This window comes from Neopsephotus bourkii, unplaced genomic scaffold (genome assembly GCF_033783945.1).
Source record: "Neopsephotus bourkii isolate Nb327-2 ecotype Australia unplaced genomic scaffold, CSIRO-AGI_Nbou_v1 NB_272, whole genome shotgun sequence".
NCBI classification, from domain to species: Eukaryota; Metazoa; Chordata; class Aves; order Psittaciformes; family Psittacidae; genus Neopsephotus; species Neopsephotus bourkii.
Genome location: NW_026900781.1, coordinates 18,757,734 through 18,778,090, shown reverse-complemented (window position 1 = coordinate 18,778,090; position 20,357 = coordinate 18,757,734). Strand labels below are relative to the sequence as shown.

The 20,357-nt window shown below is 37.2% G+C and overlaps 1 protein-coding gene across 4 annotated transcripts in view; it reads right to left on the bottom strand.

Annotated features, from left to right (window-relative positions):
- Positions 1 to 20,357, bottom strand: part of LOC133208652 (cadherin-12) — a 519,486-nt gene that overhangs the window by 49,636 nt on the left and 449,493 nt on the right. For all 4 annotated transcript variants that reach the window (XM_061346694.1, XM_061346691.1, XM_061346692.1 and 1 more), the window contains exons 5-6: positions 20,051 to 20,170; positions 13,236 to 13,403 (exon numbers count right to left, since the gene is read on the bottom strand). In XM_061346694.1, the coding sequence (XP_061202678.1) occupies positions 13,236 to 13,403; positions 20,051 to 20,170 (288 nt within the window). The remainder of the gene's footprint in view (positions 1 to 13,235; positions 13,404 to 20,050; positions 20,171 to 20,357) is intronic.

Genomic DNA, 20,357 nt, shown 5'->3' with positions numbered 1-20,357 from the left:
CCTCCTCATTGCATGGCAGAGACTAATTCCACAGATTATAATCCACCTTGATGGAACAAGGGTTCAGGAGATGGGAAATGCCATCTTATTTTCTCAGCTGAAGGTATTTGGACCCACAGCTTCTGTTGCCAAAGAATGCAGGGTGTAGCAAAGACAATAAAGAGTATTCTCTTTAACAAAATAGTGTAGAAGTTATCCTAGAGACAATCGTTTAGAGCCACAGATACACAGATGTGTGTGTCCTAATACCTAGGCAAGGATAATACTTAAACTTCTTCAAAGAATCTTAAATTTTCTTTTGTATGGTGGCACAGTTTTACTAGGAGGGGAAAAAAATGTTCATTTCTAGAACTTCATCAAGTTTATAATGAAGGGTTAGAGTTACGTTTTTTCCTAGTAGTTGGCACAGTGCTGTGTTTTGGCTTTAGTCTGAGAATCATGTTGATAACAGAATTTTTTAGTTGTTGCTAAGTAGTGCTTACCTTGATCAATGACTTTTCAGTCTCAAGCTCTGCCAGTGAGGAGGGGCACAAGAAGCCAGGAGGAAGCAGAGAGAGGACACCCAACTGAAACTAGCCATAGGGGTATTCCATACCACAGCACGTCATGCCCAGTATATAATGTGGGGGGAGTTACCTGGAAGGGACCGATCACTGCTTGGGTCAGGCTAGGTATCAGCTGGTGGGTGGTGAGCTGTTGTATCATGCATTACTTGTGTTTATTGTTTTTCCTTTCCCCTTTTAATTTCATGGTTTTTTCCCTTGTTATTTCCCCTTATCATTATTATTATTATTAGAAGTAGTAGCATATTGTACATTAGTTATTAAACTGTTCTTACCTCAATCCACAGATTTTACATTTTGATTCTACTCTCCAGCTTGCCCAGGGAAGGGAGGGGGCAGGAGGAAGGAAAACAGGGCTGAGCAAGCAGCTGCATGGTGCCAAGTTACTGGCTGGGCTTAAACCACAACAATAATTTCCTGAGTAACTACTTTACTTATGTTGTTGTTACTGTTTAGGAAAGATCCCACCATTATTACTTCCCCTTCCATTGGTGCTGCTATATGGAAAAATGGTGGCTAAATGCTCATCTGTAAAAGTCTGACTTTGTCAATCTGTTATTGTCTTAGACAATATGCTTCCTGGACCTCTAACAGTTTATGTGGAAAACCAGTTCTAGACAATCAGCTTCATTACGCATCATGAACAATAAAGAACTGGTCTGTTAATATCCAGCCTACTGATTAAGAAACTATTACCAAACAAAAGAAGTAGTACAAAATACTGTAAGAAAAATAATTTTAGGTTGTATAGTCTAAAAGCCTGAATGAAGTTTTTTATGTAAGTTATACAGTAGTTATAAAGAATTATCAAGTTGCAGCATGTCTTATGGATAGAATAAGGACACTTTACAGGAGAAAATGTCTTTCCTTTTTAAGAATCTCAGGCAGCATGTAATTGGCAATTATCAGGCAGGTCTATTGGTAATATTTTCATGATCACATCATCACCATGAAATAAATCAATACACTTATTCCCTCTATAAAATTCAAATTGCATTATATATGCAAAACATTAACATGAAGAAAAGTATATTGCCGTGAATGGGACACAGAGTTTGTAATGCTTTGCTTAACATCTCTGCTTCTTAAATATCTTGCAGGAGCTTTTTAACATTTTCTTTATTACTCTGGCACAAAATTCAATAAACACAACTTTACTACAATTCATTTACTCTGTAGTATGTGGTCAAACCATTTACTTTTGGATCTAAACCAAGTGCTCCAAATCATCTCTATTGGAAGAATCATTTTACTCTCCATCAACAAAGGAAATTAGGTCACTATCTTTAGTCCTCCAAGTCATACCTGAGTTACATCCCTAAAATCACCTAAACAAAACATACTCAACATTTGTATCAGTCAGAAGACTCCCTGTGAAGCTTTGATTTTTACATGCTTATTGGGTACATTTTATGATGTACATTACTTTTCCTTACCATGTTGCCACAGTCTAAAGCAGAAAATTTCTATTTTTAAACACAAAAATGTAATCATCAAGTACAAGTGCATAATAGTTTACTGTTCTTTGTTGTAAGTTTTGGTTTACTGTATGCGGTTTACTTTAAATACTTGTGATTTAATGTATGTTATAGACTAAAAAATAATGATTCAATAGGATGTCAAATGGCTTCAGAGTTGCAGACCCTTCTACTTTACAGCAAGCATGATCAACTTATCAAAAGTGATGTTTATGTGTTCTAATTTAAGTGTTTAAAGGTGAGATCTCTATATAAATACTACTAATTTTGCAATTAAATTTGTGGGCACTGAGTACTTAATTACAGATCCTCTCTTGATCGTGTGGTGATTACATTTATAAGAACAAAAATTCCTGTGGAAGCCACAGAGAAAAAAATTATCATTAATTCAACAGCAAACTTGAGAGTTCCTCTAGCATATTTCTCTTTTTTTTTTTTTTTTTATAGCTTTCTTCATGTGAAGATTCAACTAAACATGCATTTTGGACTCAGAGAAGGCAGTTTCAAAGCTGCTTGGTATCTGCAGCTTCTACTGCAGTCAGTAGGAACCTTTGGATTATGGCAAGCACTTTCTGGGTATCCCATGTAATGCTTCTTCCAGGAGTGGAATAGCGTTGAAAATGTGACTACAACTGTGGTTGTTAGGTATTTTTGGAAATCATGAGCCTAAACTACCATGATTATAATTAGAGAATTACATATGGTCTGTTTCACTTTATGCTGCATTGTAGCCTCTAGATTGTCAAAAAAACAAGCCCAGTATGGTCAGAAGCAGAAGGCTCGGATGATTTCTTACTTAGACAGAAGGCCTTGGGGAAAAGCAGATGCTGCCAGAAATGATAGTGACGCAGCAAGTGACACTGTAGTCTGTGAGTCACTTTGCAAACAGTTCTCAAGGCATTGCAAGGCAACCCCATGCTGTTAAATCTGTAGCCCTAGTTACTCTTCAGTATCAGAGAGTAGGTGGAGATGCATGGTGCTTTTAAGCCATCCCAAGGTTACTGTGGATAATTCATGCATCCAATCTAAATACTGTCTGTGTTTTGAATGAATATTTTCTTCATTGCTTTCAACAGAAAACACATTGGGGTAGAATGAATGTCATGAATCCTGCCAAAGGTGGTTGAATTTCTATGAACCATATTTGTTTACACTTCTATACAGAAGATAGCAGACATAAAATAGAATTAATAAATTTTAATAGGCTACTATAATGATAATGATGTGTTTAAAAATAATTGACCTATAAGTCTTGCTGTTAGTAATCAATTACCCCTTAAACCTGGTGATAGAGGAAAATAGATTGGGTAAGTGTAGAGTAACAACAGAATTTTATGACCAATAGATGATACTTAACTTCTAACCACTGTTGTGCTTATTTGTATTTCTTGGACTACTGCTTACTATGCAATCAGAGTATTACATTTTACCTAGTGACAAATGACTTATATTTTCCATTGGTTATGGAATTGTACTAAGAAATAGCTATATTTGCTTCATCCTCTGCTTTGAAGCTGAGGGTTCAGTCTCTCAGTTTAGAGTATTAAAGAGGTTTTTCTTTCATCCAATCAGCATGCCAAAAAACCCTCTGAGGATAGTCTTTACTAATTATGCATTCTTAAGAGATTTTTTAAATCTATGTAAGTGTAGCAGACAAATCTTACTAAGCATTTAGTGTTTTGAGAACCTACGTTAACTGAGTATTTCTCCCTCCAGTTTATTTATTTATTTATTTTTTCAAAATACCATGCTTTAGTTGGGTTTTGGGCCATTGTTCAGTCTGAATCAAATGTTTCACTTTCAAGATGCTTTATGATCAAGACCATGCAACAATGACAGCTACCAAAAAACCCCCAAAACATTTCTAGGGAGCTTTTACTAAGACTACATCCACTTCTGGGAACAAATCAGCTCTTCCTGAAAGTGCTTAAAAGAATTCTGATGCAAAAAAAAAGGAATAATAAAAATATAAGAGAAAACTGGCATAAGTGTAAATAGAAATCTGCATAGATGTTGAGTTTTATGTTAACTTCTTTGTGTTGCTCACAAACAAATAGTAACAGAAGCCTACTTAACTGTCAGCTACTGTCACCCAAGGTGGGCTCTATGGCCTAGACTGCAAAGCATAGGCTCAAAAGAGATGTGACTGTACTCTGTGGCCCAGAAACAGCCAGTATAGAATGGCCTATTTCCATGTTATTAAGTTCTTTTACCCACACCAAAATAGGTCAGCTTCTTGGAAAGTGACTGCAAAGAATAGTTCCCGATTTGTACTAATTTCCAAAAATTCCTTGACTGAGAAATGCCTTGACTGAGAAAGCTTTACTCGGTGTTTGTCAAAACTGTGGCCAGTGCTTGTGCTAAAGCTAAGAGTACAGACGGTTTAAATGTCCAGGAACTTCCCCCAACATTTTCATATCCTTCTTCAAGTCTTCAAAGAAGAATATGAACCACTGTATACTTTCTTTTATTCTATGTAAAAATGCCTATAATTGCAGTGATTGAGTGCTGGTGTAGAAAAAAAAAAAGTAGAGAGGCCTTTTTTATGTCAAACATAGTTAGCTGTCAAACATGCAGCTAACTCGGGTCAAATAGAGACAGCACACAAGGGTCACTGATCTGTGTGACAGTGTAGTGGCAAGACTGTAAAGAGCTTATCTCTCTGGAATGGTGGAGACTCATGATCTCAGTATAGTAAAATGTGGAGAGTCTCAGAGCTGGCAGTGAACCAACGAAGGATTAATTGTTTTAGTAGTGTTATTACTGGGAAGAACAAAACACTTGTGGAGGAGGAGAAGATGATGGCCACATTGTAGTTATAAGATGAAAATGAGATCAAGGACAAAGTTGTGCCTCTTTTGGGAGAAGGGAGACAGGAGTGTATGTTGAATACAGGGATAGACAGGGTGAGGAGAAAAGAGAAGGCCAGAGAAAGTGGAGGCATAGATCTTAGTGGTACAGAAGTGTGAAACCTAGAAGGAACCTGGATTAAAGAAGACTTACCCTAAGTCTTCCTATGATTCTGTAACAGCACTGAACAAATATTGGTCTGCTAGTATTTATTTGCATAGTGATATTACTTGTTTTTCTGGTGGTAAAGCTGTACTTAAGCAACTCACTAGTATTACGATCCAAAATGACAATGAACTCTGCATGGCTGCTGGTTTCATGATTGGCTTACAATTGCGTGAGCAGGTTTCAGGAGTTTTTGCGTTCCTGTCTTACATCACTCCTTGAAGTAGTTGGTTAAAATAAAAATGTTCAACTCAAAAATATAGTTTTGTTTTACCCAAAACTCACAGGTAAATCAAAATCAGACTTCTTTAACATTTTCTGACATGAAAAGACTTAAGTTTGATTTACAAAACTAAGCTGTTGCTTTTTTCCATTTCTGTCTTATGGAGTAGACCAGGATTCAACCTTCCTTCCCTTTCTAAATCAAAGCAGGCTCTGACTCTGTCTCTTACCTAATCACTGCCTCCAGGCTAGTCTGCAATGAATCTGTCCACCTGTCCTGTGTGTTTCCCATTTGGTATAAAATAAGTAATTAGCTGCTGAAACTGAATGACGGCATCTTGTCTGCCAAGCACATTCTTTAATCAATGAATGATGGACCCATTTTCATTCCAAGAGCCAATGAAGATGTAACTGCTGTATACAAAGCACAACACATTTTACCAGGAGTACCAAGAGAAGCCATACTAACCTTTCTAAATTGCAGTGGGTAGAAAAACTTCCCAGAAAGCTAAGTAGACTTGTAAAAATACTTAATTAGGCAAATCAGACCTCTGCGCATTAATCCCAAGTAAATTTTCTAGCAAATATTCCTCCTTTTTTTTTTTTTTTTTTACTTCTTTTTATCAGGACCTCTGCTTTCATAATTTTAATTTTTTAGGTTACTGAACAGAATATTTTCTTTATCATACAGTCCTTACCTGTAGATGCCTATATTACTACTGGATGGGATCTGTGTTACGTTCTTCTGAAATCTTTAAAACAGATACTATTATCTGAGGAACTTGTATGTCATAGGTCATTTATCCAAAGCAGTCAGTTAAAAGTTTTTTTCTTTCTACCTCATGTGGACCAGAACACCTTTCAATTGCACTCTGCATCCAAACCCAATTTTGCAATAAAATCTGAGCAAGACTAGTTCAAAGAAACATGAATGGAATCAGTCACCTTTAGTTTACCGAGTAAACAAAATTTACATACTTTTATATAGTAAAAACTTTGCTAAATAGTGTGTATGCCATTTCTGTGATGTACTATACTTTCCAGAATATTTAGATAAATAGCTATGACAAGATTTTTAAATCTATGGAGGGGGTAGGCATAAGTATGCCTAGGCAGGCTATTCCAAGTTCAGCACTTGGCTGTCTTTTTGTCAAAATATTTCTACAGATGATAGTACTTGAAAGGAAACCTATTAAAATATGATATGAACCAATAAATAATCACTGATGATATCTAAAGGATAATAATATGTAAACTCTATTCCTAATATCATAATTGTGAGATAGATAATAAATCTATATCATAGATCATCCAGATAATGGATCATCCAAGTAGCACCCAAAGGTTATAGAACAAAAAGAAAAAAGGGCTAGCTCTCTTTTATAAAGGTCTTCTTTACTTGCACTGAAAGTCCTGAAATTGCATCAGTGAAAGATATTTTTTTCCAGTTTCTGAATTGTCTGTTTTGTTGACTTTTTTATTTAAGATCATTGTTTCCTCTGTTGTCTCCAGTGGAAATATCGATACATTCTGTGAAATGCACTGTAGTGGCCACTCCTGAAATCCAGATCCAGTTAGCTGCAAATCTCTACAATATGGACAGGCAGATGATGTTCAAGGTCCTAGGAATGACTGTTCAACCTTGCTTTATTTAAGGTATCATTGCCAAAAGATGAATAGTTACATTTCTGTTTCCAAGCATGTCAGCATTTCTGGAGATTTGCCATGTTCTTTTATGCAAAATAACTTGATGGATTTCAATGGTATGCTTCTGAAAAGACCAATGACAGCAAAATAATGTCCCCTTTTATGTCTAGGTGCTGGTCTAGAGCCATCCAAGCATTTTAAATGTGGCTGCAAAACAGCCCCAAGATAATAGTTTCTAACTATCAGAGAGCTCCTTTTTTAAAAGCCAAGACATGCACAAGCAGACAAAATTCAAGTTTTAGTTCCAAACCTTAATGCATCTGTCTTCTATTAGAAACAGTTTTCAATCATTACCCTAAAATTCTCCCATGAGCTGGAAATCATGTGATAAAACATAGCTTTAGCCAAATAGTTCTTCTGAATGAAAAAAAAGTAAATTCAGGGAGCATAACCTTAAAAATACATACCTCAAAAAGAAACCCAACTTATTGCTGACTTCACAAGACATGAGAATCATCTTTTGCTTGCTAATATCAGAATAAAAAATGTATAAATTTTAAAATTTGATTGTGTTTTTTCTACAGCAAGGCCTTACCCTCTAAAATGTATTTCTGCCATATTAAAATAAAAAGACATACTATTCCTTTGACTAAAATGATTCACATGTGCTTTTATTGCTAAGCATATAAGAGTTTATTTCTCTAAATCACTTTCACAGGCACTCTGTCACTAGAGAACAAAAGAATAAGACACAAAAAATGAAGCACAATAACCTTATAAAATATGAATCAACCACTTCACTTACTTAGTTTGATTCCATAAAGTAGAATTTACGCCAAGTAATTATACAATTTCTGTCATTTAAATATAACCCATATAAACCATTTAAATATAACCCATTCACTCTTTCTTGCAGCTTATTTTAATGGTTGGAAACAAGCCCCAGTTGTCCGCGGAGCTAGCTCAGACCAGTCTAATGCTTGATGAGTTAAAAGTTTGACCACTAACTTCTAGGAAGGATCAGCACATCCTGTCTTTTTACTTAAAGAAATGTCTTTTTACTTAACCAGCTCTTGTGTATGTGAGCAGCAGAGAGAGAAAGCCCATCAGTTCCCTTCTGGACCAGGATGCATGCCTACGGGTAAACAGCTTTTATCCACTCTTCTCTATCCAAATGCAATGTTGTATTAAATCAAATTTTCATTTTACTGCTTGAACATCGTTGCTATGAAAGGAAATAGACGTACTTTTGTTTTTAGTCTTTGACTTATTTTTTCAGATTTTGGCAAGAATCAAACTTTGGTATGAAACATTCATTTTAATATTTATGAAAAAGTTCTGTCTTTATCAACATACCTAGTAATGCAGAAAATCAGAGTACTAATGAAGAGTTAAGCAAGACATATGTGAAAAACCTTTGGAAATAAATTTCTACTAATAAAATAAATCCAGCTCATTATTCCTTCTAGCTATAAAGAATATATCAGTTTTCTGAAGTGCCTCATTTTTCCAAAATGTGGGCCAACAGATACCTGCAGATGAAAGAACTCTGACAGAAATATATAGAATTTAGAGAGTTCCCCTTTGTTACACTCCTCATTACTATGAGATGTGCAAGATGGGAGTTCCCTACTGAATATGTTCAAAAGCACAGGTTCTGAATAAAAAATTCCATGTTCAGCAGGATAGTCAGTGGTTTTTCATCACTGGATGCTTATAACCAATCCGAATCTGTCTGTCTCCTTAAAGGATCCTCAATGAGATGAAGGTGTTCCATGATACATTTTTTTGGCAAGCTTGTAATGTATTATTAATCAACGTAGCTTCTTCCAAGTATTAATAATATATGTTCTCCCACATCTGCTGTGAAATCTTTTTTTTTTTTTTAGCTTAACTGAATTCAGGAATAAACTTTATTCTGTGATAATTAACATCTTCTTATTTGATAAGGTAATCTGTAGCATGGCATCTTTGGTATAAGCCTTTTGGGAAACTCGTCCTGAGTATGTGATGGTAAACACCCTGCAGTAGTTAGTATTAAAGGACCTTCAGGCCCTCTTTTCAGTCTGCACTTGGACTTCCTGGCTTTTTGACCAGCAATGAGTAATGTGATTGTGGAGGTCTCAATTCCCAGCAACAGTGAGGGCTTATTAGATCTCACCAGGCCTGAACTTGGAACTTACCTGGACCTGATTTTAAAGGTTTATTTTCACTTAATTTAAAATTCCATACAATTATCCTTTTAGCTATAGTAGTCAAGCAAACGACAAAGTCCATTTTCTGGTAGGAAGTTACTTTGAATCATTGCAATGTTTTCAAAGAGCAAAACTGAAAAATACAGTTACTATAAGAAAAAAAATCAATACTCAACTTTTTTTCTGTCAATTATTTTTGTTTACTTATAGTTAGCTTTTTGTCTCTGAATTTCAGGCCCACTATACATCGTCTCACATATTGCTTAACCAAATGGAACTGGCTAAGTAAATCCCCATTGACCAGGATTTTTGCTTTTACTGTTTTGATTAAGCAGAAGTCCTTAGTTTGCGAGAATATAAATCTGTAACCTATAACACATCCCCTCAAAAAGAATGTTTCAGGTCTGCCTTGACTGAACTTGTTCCACTACACTGGAGTCCCCATAATATCATTTTAACTTGTAAGCCATGCTATGAGTTTATTATATTCAATATCAACACAAACCTCCAATACTATTCTGTTTTGTTGAAAGTCACTGCTCTAATTCAGCTTCTGTGGCATTTGATATAATAGAAAGAAAAGTTTCTCAACCCTATTAGCATGCAAAGCACAGGACAAGCTTGGTCTCTGGTGATTTTTTTTTTCTCCTTCATAGCAGCAATTGGGCAAAGATGTCATAACCACACTACATGCATTAAATGAGACCTCAAGGCTATCTTTTTCAAAGAGGATGATATGTTCCATGATTTCTTGGTGAATTTAAAACTGACTTGTGTATTTTTGCAATATCGTAGTAGTTGAAGGCATACAATGAAATAGAAAATAAGTAAGGCCCTTAAGATCAAGTAAAGTAAAATCTACAATTAAAAATTAGACATGGGAAAGAGAACTGGGCCCAAGGAACTCGCCAGAGCACTGAGTTTCTCAGTTTCCAGGCAGCTACATTATTTCCACCAGCAGCTGTGGTACTCTTCCAGCAGCAGGGCTTCCAGCTGAAAGGAAGGAGCAGACTGCAGTGGTGGGCAGTTTAACAAACACTAAGCATGAGGAAAGTGGGAATGCTGGTTCAAAGAGACCTTATGTGATAGCTTGGTTGTTGACCAGAACTGAGGCATCTCACAAGCGTTTTGACAGGATGTCAGGAAACACAGGGAGGTGCTGGTGGCTGTAGGTCATCTGACAAAATAAGGTAAGACTAGGCAGAGGTCATAGGCATGAAATCAAGACTGGTGAACGAAAGCTGAAGTTAAGGACATTCATATTAGCATAACCTGAATTTGTGTCACTCTGTACAATCTGTGAGATAAAAATGGAAAGGTCTTTAAATGCCTGTCTGAGAAAAAGGGTAAGGAGAAGAGATGCACATTACCGGAAAGTAGGGGCACTTGCTAAAGAATGGGTGTCCATAGAGAATATACAAAATTCATTTTGGCCATAGGAAAAAGAGGCTTCAGAAAGTTGAAGAACTTATTTATGCAATAAAAATTCAGGAAAATTTTCAGGTCTTGGAAAGCATACAATTGAAAAATATGTAAAAGCACACAGTTCAGATAAAGGATGAGTCACCAGAATTCTGCATTCTTCACTGGAAGGTGATGGTACTCCAGCAGGAAACGCAGAACTGGTAGATCATACAGGATCAAACTAGGGTCCTGTAAAGACCAGAAAGCAAGTCACAATATAAAGCCAAGGGTTAAAATTTGAACTAGTATGGGTAGCTTTAATGCCTAATGCTACACAAGAATATCAGCATGATAGGTATGTTCTGTGGTAGAGAAGAAAATCAGTCAGGCAGCACAGTAGCAAGGAGCAAAGTACACAGCAAAGACAAAGCAAATCTTATCAGAGAAGGAATAACTGTGGTTCTTAAAGGAAGCTCTAAGTCAAACCTAGAGAAGAGAACAGTATTAACATTATCTAGCCAGGAAAAATTCATTAGTTCTTGTAAATTTTATAGCAACAATAATGAGCTTAAATGCAATATCTGTTCAGGAGCAGTAAGAGCCAAAAAAGAAAAAAAAAATCTAAAAATCGATATAACCTAGGGAGAGTGCTATAGAAAATCTGAATGTGATAGCTGAGAAAGTTGTCAGTGGTGGGGATACTAGCTAGGGACCCCATTTTGAACAGCTACAGCAAATGCACAGCACCCATTAAGAAGCAAGTCTAAATGGGTAAACAACATAGTTAATAAAAGGAAGAACACATCTTTCAAGGAGATTAAGTTGTGTCTTAGGGAGGACAATAGAAAGAACAATAAAATTTGCTTTATCTATAAAACCACAAGTAAAGAAGACAAAAAAGGAGTTTGAATAAATCTCTGGCAAACAAGCTAATAATAATTGTTTTTTAAAGACATTTGGAAGCAAAAGCCTGAGGTGAACTGTGTAAAGCCAATCCAAAATTGAGATACAGAAATGCTCAGAGAAGGTAAGATCACAAATGCTTAACTTCATGCATTTTTTGATTTGTGTTCATTGCAAAGTAGCTGGGGAGTTTTTCTGTCCTGGCACCCTTCTTTACGAGGGACTTATGAGAAGAAATTAGACATAGAAGCAGTTGTGGAACGAACAGACACAAGAGTAACAAATCATTGGGATTAGCTGTTACATGTCCAAGAGCCTGAAGGATGAAATAAGTGAACAATGATATGCAATATTTTGCTTCAAACCACTATAGCACAAGAAGGCTTGAAGGAACTAATATAACATTTTTTCCTGCAAAGATTTCCAGGGAGCTTAAAGGAGGTAAGGATAGATGCGACTAAGATGCATGGAGCAAAACAGTAGGGTCAGGATTAATGGATGCACAGACAATACCCTGTATTGAAAAAAAACTCAACACAGTTTTTATAAATAAAGTTCACATTTTGCAACACTTTCTGAATTCTATGTTGGGACAGATTTAAAACAAAAGAGGGGAAGCTGTTTGTTGTGCAAGACATGATTAATCTGTTCACCTCATTAACATAGGATGTTGTGGACTTCAAAATTTTACGTAAGTTTCAAAGCAAAAGGCAACTTGCTGTAAGAAAATACATTTATGTTTGTTAAATATGAAGACACAATCTGGGTTAATAATTATTAGAAACTGAGGAAATGTTCTGAAGTATTGTTTGGCCTATTGTTATGTATACCTTCTAGATGTCAATGTAAGAGACAAAAGGAAGGGCCAATGGATCTTTGTCTCAACATGGCCATTCTTACATGCTGGCAGAAATGCAACATATTTTTGTACTGAGGAAAAGAAGAATTCTTATATTAGAGAAATCCGTGAAGTTCAGGCGTGGTTTGGTACCTAAGGAGCGTTTATAATACTTAAAGTTGGGTTACAATTCGTGTGCAAAAAAAGAGATACAAAGTAAAAAGCAGACATGGTCTTGGTGCAAATCTACACAAATATTCTAATATGAATTTGCCTTACTAACAACTTTCAGCAGCTAATTATTTTGGTGTAGTTATCAAGGTTTATGCTTGATTAGTCTCCACATTTCCAAGGGACAGAATATACAAAACTTCCACAAACCTAAGGAGAGCAGTAAGTGACAATCCTGCTAATCATAAACAGACTATGAAACACTTTAAATCAGCATATTTCTGAAAAGCTTCATTTAAAGTAATTGATATGAAATGTTAAAAATTGTCATTGAATGGTCACTATTTTGAGGCTATAAGTGTTTTCAAGGGCAGATACAATCTTCCCAAGAAGTGTAAAAATCTGTTCCTGATTATCATAACAATGCTCAGTGTGAGCCAGTTCTGTCTTCGGTACCTGGAAGTCTTAGGTTATAATGACCTTCCATCATTTGAAGGGTGTCATTCAGTTTCCCTTGACAAAAATAGTATTTACTATACAATTTCCGAAGTGTAAATGAAATGAACTCTTAGGTTCAGGCTGGTCCTGTGGAATGCTGATATATTTCCTCTTAAATCTTCAAAAGTCTTACTTTCAATTTGAGCTTTATATTATTTAAAAAAAAAGAGTATATTCTATTTTTTTTTTTTTCATCATATACTATTCTTCCTGGATCTCAATTTGTTTTCTAAAGAATTTTTCACATTAATACTTTCTGTCATGCTTATTTTAAAATTAGTGCATTTGGAATACAACATACTCTTAGGAAATCTGGGTGGGTTGTCATTGACATCCGTGAGAGTAATGTTTACAGTGGTAGTACCAGCTAGTCCTCCCAGCTGTCCTCCCATGTCCTTGGCTTGAATTAGAACTTGATACTGCTCTTTCACTTCTCTGTCCATATTTGGCAAAGCTGTTCTTATTACACCTACAAAAAGGAATGGGAAAGAGAAAGAACAAGTAAACAAAGGGCTGTAATTGTCTATTACATTTTAATACTGGATCTCTTGGACCAAGAATCTAATTCTTCCTAAAAGATTCATAAGAAAGGAGCTCACACAGAAGCATGCACATCACTCAGGATTTCCAGAAGTGTGCTTGTCAGCTATTCAACCATTCAAAATGAGTGCTGTGTCTTTTCAATCAATACATGATCTGCTGAAAGAGAATGGTGCATTTTCACTAGGGATGTGAATGGTGTGAGCATAGGTTTGCCACATCAGGACTGAAGAACGCTGCGTTATGCAGAGCAGGGCAAAGTAGGAAAAGATACCAATGCATTTCAGAGACTGCATCTTCGTTTCCAGCCAGTCACTTGCCATCAAGCTACTGTAGGCCAAGACAGTATCCCTTCTATACAAATGAGGTCTTCATTAGAAGACTCTCCTTCACTTGAGAAAGTTTTCTTCATATAGTATGCAGATGCAATGAAAACAATAAAAGTTTCCTTAAAGAACAGTAATTAAAATATCATGGTACGTCATTACCCAAATTCATCTTAATCTTTGATGATTTTGGATAGCTGATGTCTAAATAGGTATGTCATAATTTTTCTTCTGATATATTAATAATGTAAATGATATAAGACAGACTTGCAGACAGTGAGAGAGGTACTACTGATCATAGGATTAGCTGATAACATAAAAAGCTATAAGGTTTTGGACACTCAAGCCTTTCTCTTGAAAATAAATGTATAGGAGAAAATGCATTTTTTTCCTTGTCAAAATTTTACAAGTGCATATTATCTTGCAAAATGATATATATTTAGCAGTAATTTTCAGAAAATGGCTAGGTGCAGACTGATGCAGACAGCATGCACAATTGACAAATAATTGGAATTATTTTATTTTTTTTAAATTAAGCATGCTTCTCTTTTAAATTATTATTGAATTAGAAAACATTATTTTTTAGTATTAAACCATTCAGGTTTAAAAGCAGTCTTTTCCCCTGGTGATATAATGGGTCTGGAATTATAAGAAACAAACTTTAAGGGTCATTTTTTTCTTTATAGCTACTAACTGCTGCTGTGTTAGCAAGAATAGGAACTGCTAGCTTATAGTACTTGCTCAGAGTCTAGGAATAACTTGACCTAAATCTACTATTTCTGAAACCTATTAAAAATTCCCATTTAATTGAACTGTATAAAAATTTCTCTCCATTTGTGACACTGATAATGATAAAAACAACATTAACTATTATTTTCCACTTCAGCATGGCATGCACAGTTTGTTCTAGACAGAAATCTTGAATTTTAAAACTAAAAGTTTGTTCATATTCATGTGATATTCATGAAAAAAAACAAAACAACAAAACACTTTTTGTAAATAGGATGAGCATTACTAGGTTTCCTCTCAAATCTCTTAATCTATATTTTAGCATTGTGAAGACTATATATTCCTCACTATAACATCCTTGGTATGCTCATTCTAAGGAGAAAAGAGCTATGAGAATTAAAGACTTCCCTTGTTATACTATACAAAATAGCAGTAAGAAGAAAAAAACTGAAAATGGGCAGATAGCAGGTTGTGAGCAGGAGATGCAGTTTTTCTGATTGTTCTACCTGTTTCAGGTACAACTGAGTGGCTTTTTCAGAAATAGTCCATATGGTCTTCAGAAAATGAAGAATTTGCTTTCACTCTAGTAGTAAAGTTCCAAATCACTCACTGCTTATTTCTATCTGGAAGTATAAAGGCACTCTATACATTTTTCTGTAAAAAAACCCTTTGTCTCCAGAAAAAAAATATCTATGAGAACAATTTTCATGTCTAGCAGTTCATAGGCAATTTTCTCTTTTCTACCTATTCTATTTCAAAAGCACAGAAACCCCCTTAAAATTATTATTCCTACCAAAAATCACCAGTTCATATTGGCAGGACAAAGGTGATTCAAAGATATCTAACCAGTAAACAAAACAAAACCAAAAAATGGCAGCAAAAAACACTGGGAAAGAAAGTACTACAAATTTTGGTATTCCAGCTTCAACTTCATGAAAAATATCCAAAATTTAAACCAAAGTCTTATTATAATATAGAGGTCTTATGTGCATGTAATGGTGTTACGGGTGTTTTTAAATCCTTCTGCCTTAATATTTACAGTAAAAAATTTACTTGTTCAGCTCTAGAACTGAATAGCTTCATTTGTTGTTTATTTTCTCTTTTGAAATGTCATCAAGAGCAAACATGCAGGAAAGTCTGGTCTCGACAAGGCTGCTGACAGTTGAAAATACTATATATGAGACCTGGCCCAGAAGATAGCATCTTGCAAAGCTATTAAGCCGTAATTCAACAGGAGACGATCCTCTTATGTGGAAGAGAAAATCCAAGTTCTGGGAAAAACTCCTGAATAAAAATTAGTATCTATACTCCTGCTGATGCCAATTTGGATTTCAAGAATATAACCAACGTTAGAATATGGACTAGACTACTGAGTCAAAGAAAAAATCATAGACATTTAGACATAAATAAAATTATTGACTTCATAAACATAGCAGAAAATAGAGTGTTTGTCAAAAAGATATTTTAGTAGCAGAACAACACACAGAGGAAAGATAAGGGAGGTTATCTGTTTTGAAAGTGCTCTATGTTACAGAAAATTCACATGGATATCAGAAGAGCAATTTCATAGCATCAAAAGGTAATCCCTACATGTAAGATTTGAGGCCTTAAAATGTGCAAGTCCAACAGCTGTTCCATAGGAGAGACTGTAATGCATTTTACTGCCCTGAAAGAGCAATAAAATCTAACTCTCCTGCTTCTACATTGCTCACTTTCAGCAAAGCACAGCAAAAAACTAGGAGGTCAGTAAAGGGAAGTAAACAGACAGTTGTGACGTTCAGACCCATAAAGGTTAAACACTCTTAAGTGTACCAGATTCATATCAGAGTAAATATTTATCACCTATCAGGAATGATTTGAGAAAGCATCATCACAGAATCATAGAACACCAGGTTGGAAGGGACCTCAAGAATTTGGAGCAAGTTCAGAGGAAGGCCATGAGGATGGTAAGGGGGCTTGAGCACCTCCCGTATGAAGACAGGCTGAGAAAACTGGGCCTGCTCAGCCTGAAGAAAAGAAGGCTGCGTGGAGACCTCATAGCAGACTTCCAGTACCTGAAGATGGCCTACAAGTATGTTTGAGAGGGACTCTTCATTAGAGGCTGTAGAGATAGGACAAAAGTTAATGGGTTTAAACTTTAACAGGGGAAATTTAGGTTGGATATAAGGAAGAAATTATTTACTGTGAGAGTGGTGAGGCACTGGAAAGGGTTGTCCAAGGAAGTTTTGAATGCTCCATCCCTGGCAGTGTTCAAGGCCTGGCTAAATGGGGCCTTGAGCAACCTGGTCTAGTGGAAGGTGTCCTTGCCCTTGCCAAGGGGTTTGGAACTTGATGTTCTTAAAGTCCTTTCCAACCAGAACCATTCTATGACTCTATGATCTGTTCCAAGCTTTCAAGGCAAAACATGACAGACTGAATGTCCCAGCACCCTGTCCTGCTGCATTTTAAGTGTCCAGCTTTGGGGAATCCACCATTTCCCTGGGGAGATTGATCCAATGGCTGATTGTTCTCGTGAAAAATTTTCCTCTTGTCTCCAGTTGGATTCTCCCCAGGAGTAACTCATGATATGACACAGCAAGTTAAAGTGCCACAGGAAAAAAAAAAAGTTCTTCTTCAAGCACTAAAAGTTTTTCTTTCTTTTTGTCTTTGGGAAATCTGCACTAGAACTGCAGTTGTGGCTCCAGTTTTTCTTGCTGTTGAATTCCTCCTCATTCTTTACAAAACCGAAATAAAAAATTAAGTATAAAGGCAATTCCTTTTATTCCCCCAGATACTTGAAGAAGTCCCAGTTTGAAAAACAAAATCTCTCACTGTGAATTGCAATACTATCTCCTGCTAAGTATGTGACAAAGCAATGTGCCACTTGGAGATAATGCACTAACAGTCCTGTGAGGCTCTCATAGAAACATAGAATAGTTAGGGTTGGAAAGGACCTTAAGATCATCTAGTTCCAATCCCCCTGCCATGGGCAGGGACACCTGTCGTGGTTTAAACCTAGACAGACAGCTTTTTCACTCACTCCCCCCCCTCTTGCCCTCCCCCTACTCCTGGAGGGACAGAGACAAGAATCAAAAAGAATGCAACTCCCACGGGTTGAGATAAGAACAGTTTAGTAACTAAGGTATAACACAAATCACCGTCGCTACCACCAATAACAATAACCATAAAGGAAATAACAAGGGAAGAGAATACAAAACCTCACCACCAGCCGACCAATAATTCGCCCCCCCCAGCCTGACCAAGCACCGACCGATATCTCCTCCAACCCTGCAGTCCCCTAGCCCTTCTGGGTAACTCTCCATTACCTCCTGGGCACGACGTGCTGTGGTATGGAATACCTCTGTGGTCAGTTTGGGTCAGGTGTCCTATGCTTCCTCCTGGATTCCCCTCCTCCCTGGCAGAGCATGAGGCTCACAAAGTCCTTGGCTAAACCAAAACATCATTTTTATCAGCTCTGTTCCCAGGCCGAAAGTCAAAACACAGCACTGCACCAGCTACCAAGAAGGAGAAAAATGACTGCTACTCCTAAACCCAGGACAACACCTCACACTAAATCATATCACCCAAGGCCTCGTCCAGCCTGGTCTTGAACACTGCTAGGGATGGAGCATTCACAACCTCCCTGACCAACCCATTCCAGTGCCTCACCACCCTAACAGGAAAGAACTTCCTCCTTATATTCAATCTGAACTTCCCCTTTTTAAGTTTTAACCCATTACCCCTTGTCCTGTCACTACAGTCCCTAATGAAGACTCCCTCCCCAGCATCCCTATAGGCCCCCTTCAGATACTAGAAGGGTGCTATGAGGTCTCCACACAGCCTTCTCCAGGCTGAACAGCCCCAACTTTCTCAGCCTATACTCATACGGGAGGTGCTCCCGTCCCCTGATCATCCTTGTGGCCCTTCTCTAGACTTGTTCCATCAATTCCATGTCCTTTTGATGTTGAGGACACCAGAACTGCACACAATGCTCCAAGTGAGGTCTCACGAGAGCAGAGTAAAGGGGCAGGATCACCTCCTTTGACCTTCTGGTCACTCTTCTTTCGATGCAGCCCAGGATACGGTTGGCTTTCTGGGCTGCAAGTGCACACTGCAGGCTCATGTTCATTTTCTCATCGACCAGCACCTCCAAGTCCTCCACAGGGCTGCTCTGAATCTCTTCTCTGCCGAACTTGTAGCTGTGCCTGGGATCGCTCTGACCCAGGTGTAGGACCTTGCACTTGGCATGGGTAAACTTCATGAGGTTGGCATCAGCCCACCTCACAAGCGTGTCAAGGTCCCTCTGGATGGCATTCCTTCCCTCCAGTGTATCAACCGAACCACACAGCTTTGTGTCATTGGCAAACTTGCTGAGGGCGCACTCAATCCCACTGTCCATGTCAGAGACGAAGATGTTAAACAAGACTGGTCCCAACACCGATCCCTGAGGGACATCACTCTCACTGTAAAGCTACTGCTTTATCAGGTATTGATTGAAGGCTTGGCTTTGGGAGAAAAGATTTGGGAAGGGCTTTACTCACGCTTACTACAAGCACGATGATCAAGGGCATGTGGGATATGCAAATCTGTTCAGAAAAAAGGGTGCTTAGGCAAATCAGGAAGTGTCCAACCAGGACTGTCAACTCCTGAGCGATCTCAAGCTACCCATGTGCTGGTCCACCTGCATGCAAGGTTGGATCTGCAGCTTCCCATGCACCTTGTCACCTGCTGCTTCAACCCTCGCCTGTCCATACAGACAAGTGAGAGTAAGCCCTAAAGGCTCTTTAATACACTATCTGGCATTCAAGTACAGCTTCACTGGAAGGAGAAACTATTTGATGGAAGGTTCATATGGACAACTCTTCCTGTAACAAAGAACGACATAATGCATGGCATTCACAATGTAGGTTATTGTCTCCTTAAAAGAATTACTAAATATATGAACAAGAGTGACATTTGGAAATACAGGACAAGATATCTAGTTAACATGTCTACCAACCTCCCAAATACCTTAGCCTCTTTAAATGTATTACCCTTTTCTGCCCACACATCCAGTAATTTAAAACAAACAACCACACCCCAGGAAAAGAAGAGGGTAGGAGATGATTAGCTGTTCCACAGTCTCAAATGGGCTTCATATAGAAGAACAGTCATTGCAGAGAATTTCTGACTGTAAGTTTAGCAAGCAAAAATAGAAAAAAGAGTGCAGACACTTAATTATCAGGAAAAAAGAACAAAAGTAGGATGCATGTAACATATACAGCTATAGCTATGGAGAAATGGTAGAACAGATGAAAAAAAAATATTCGATGAAAACATATTTTTGACATTCCAGGACTGATTAGAGGAGCATGTTTCTTTTGTTTCTACAACAGATTGTAATTCATTCAAAAACTAGTCAATTATTCAAACTGAATGATGTGCAAAGTTACTCTAATGGCTTCTGGCCATATCAGCCCATTGAATATTAATTCGCTGATACTGCCCACATGAATCAAAATCAAAAGTTTAAAATTTCCACGGTTGCTGATAAACTATTTACCTGTCTTTGGATCAATTGAGAAATATGGTTGCCCCTGAAGAATGCTGTAAACCACTCTAGCACTGTTTCCATAAGTGGGATCATCAGCATCTGTCGCCTTTACTTGAAGCACATATGCTCCTGCAAAGAAACACAGGTAATCATATTTTCAGTATGGAGCAGTGACCAAGGATATTTCAGACAAATTAGGAACACGTTGCTAGAGGATTCTGTTGCAATTCTTGTTCCACTGGAAACAAGGTGAGAATAAACCAGTTGATTCTTCATTTCCATGCTAGCAACCACCAAGGTAACAGCCAAGACATAA